The sequence below is a fragment of the Bison bison genome, unplaced genomic scaffold (assembly GCF_000754665.1).
Source record: "Bison bison bison isolate TAMUID 2011002044 unplaced genomic scaffold, Bison_UMD1.0 scf7180017864495, whole genome shotgun sequence".
Taxonomy (NCBI): Eukaryota; Metazoa; Chordata; class Mammalia; order Artiodactyla; family Bovidae; genus Bison; species Bison bison.
In genome coordinates, this window is record NW_011495054.1 from 13,012,952 (window position 1) to 13,014,819 (window position 1,868).

The following is a 1,868-nucleotide window of genomic DNA, read 5'->3' on the forward strand; positions in this document are numbered from 1 at the left end:
GCTCTTCCGATCTGACTGTCTGCAGTCCAGTGGCTGGTTTCAAAGGCATGCTCGGCCTGCCGCATGGGGCTGTGGGAAGCCGGACCAGGGGAGGTCGGAGGTCAAGCAGAGGCACCTTCAGGAGGGGTGGCTGTAAGGAGCGGGGCTGGGGAAGGCGGCGGCGATGCCCAGGGTTCCTGAGCAGAACAGAGCTGAGCCCTGCCCACGATGGACCAGGAGGTGCTCGCGCTGGGGGGTCTCATGGGCTGGGGCGGGGATAGATACTGTGTGAATGGACGGTTCTGGCTCTTTTAGGAAGGGGGGTGGTCTGGGAGCAGCTTGGCTGACAGAGTGGGGGAGAGACAGCCGCTGAGGTCAGAGAGAAGGAGGCGGGCGGCAGGAGGCCTCTGGCTCTTCTCTGTGTGGAGGAGTCACTGGAGGTAGAGGGGGCCGTTTTATGGGGAGCCCCCCGCCGCCGCTGCCATGGGGAGAGTGCAGCGTGCAGGGCGGACTCTGGATGCTGTTTTGAAGAACAGCCAGGATTTGCTAAGGATTAGAGGAGGAACGTGAGAAGGGCCAGGCATTTGGTGTGAGCGCTGGACGGACGGGGTCATCTGCCTGAGTAGGAGGCCGAGCAGAGCTCCAGGGCACAGGGTCACGTCCTGAGTGTGGGGGGTGGGCTCCAGTGGGGACCCTGGCGGCTCACTCGTCACCCAGGAGCGGCTGGCAGGTCTGGGCTGTGGAAGGCAGTGGGGGGGCCACTGTGGGGCGTGTCAGGAGCCTCTGGGGGAGGGCTGGGCCCACAGCCGCCGCGCCAGGTGGCCGCAAGACGGGAGGGGCTTCACCCCAACCCTGCGGCCAGCAGCCACAGAGACGAGAAGGACCAGGTGCGGGAACACTGATGCGGTGGGTGTGGTGTGCTCAGACACAGTCGGGGTGCTCAGTGCAGGAGAGGACAGGGTGGAGGTGCCCAGCGGGCCGAGCAGGCGGCACCGCCGTCGGGCTGGGGCAGGAGCCGGGCTGGCTGGGGGCCTCCTGGGCTGGGCCCCCTCGGGGCAGACACGCCCGGCGTGACTGGAGTGGGTCCGAAGGCCTCCCTAGAGCCCATCACGCTCACTTCATTCACCCCGCCCCACAGCCCAAGTCAGGTGTGGAGACCCCCAGGCCGCTGGCTCAGGCCCGCGGTGGTGGGGCACCCGCCCTGCCTCCCCCCACCCAAGCTGCTCCCACTGCCGCGCCCTCGCTGTGTGGCTCTCCTTTCTGGGGGGTCCAGAGCCCCCCGTGCATCTGTCCCCCAGCTGGTAGGGGAGGGGCCTGGGCCGTGTCCACAGACACTCGTGACCCGTGGGCCTGGTCTCAGGTGAGCCACCACCCACCGTCCGCCGCGCACTACGTGTTTTCCAAGCATGGCTGGAGCCTCTGGCAGGAGATCACCATCGCCAGCAAGTTCCGGGGGAAATACCTCTCCATCATGCCGCTAGGTGAGCAGGGGCAGAAAGACGTGCTGGGCAAGGGCGAGGGCCTGCCGACCCCGAAGCCAGCTTGGGGCCTCCGAGGGTAATGGGAATCCCCCCAGAGGCCTCCTGGATCCCCCCTGGCCTGCGCCCTGTCCCCAGTCTCTACAAATGCTTCTTCTGGTCCTCAGGACCCCAGGATTATGGGTGGGTGGGGCAGGTTGGCTGGGACCCAGCTTGGCAGGCTGTGACCTCTGACCCTGTGTCTGGCTTCCAGGTGCTATCCACTTAGAATTCCAGGCCAGTGGGAATCACTACGTATGGAGGAAAAGCACCTCGACTGTGCATAACATCATCGTGGGCAAGCTCTGGATTGACCAGGTCAGTGGGTGCCCCAGGGGAGGGCCACTGGGCCGGGCAGGTAGCAGCCACTGA

The 1,868-nt window shown here is 66.2% G+C and overlaps 1 protein-coding gene across 1 annotated transcript in view; it reads left to right on the forward strand.

Moving 5' to 3' along the window:
* The window catches only part of OSBP2 (oxysterol binding protein 2), a 123,969-nt gene that overhangs the window by 113,549 nt on the left and 8,552 nt on the right, over positions 1-1,868 (forward strand). Inside the window, exons 10-11 of the mRNA XM_010828873.1 lie at positions 1,340-1,460; positions 1,711-1,814. Of these exons, the coding sequence (XP_010827175.1) occupies positions 1,340-1,460; positions 1,711-1,814 (225 nt within the window). The remainder of the gene's footprint in view (positions 1-1,339; positions 1,461-1,710; positions 1,815-1,868) is intronic.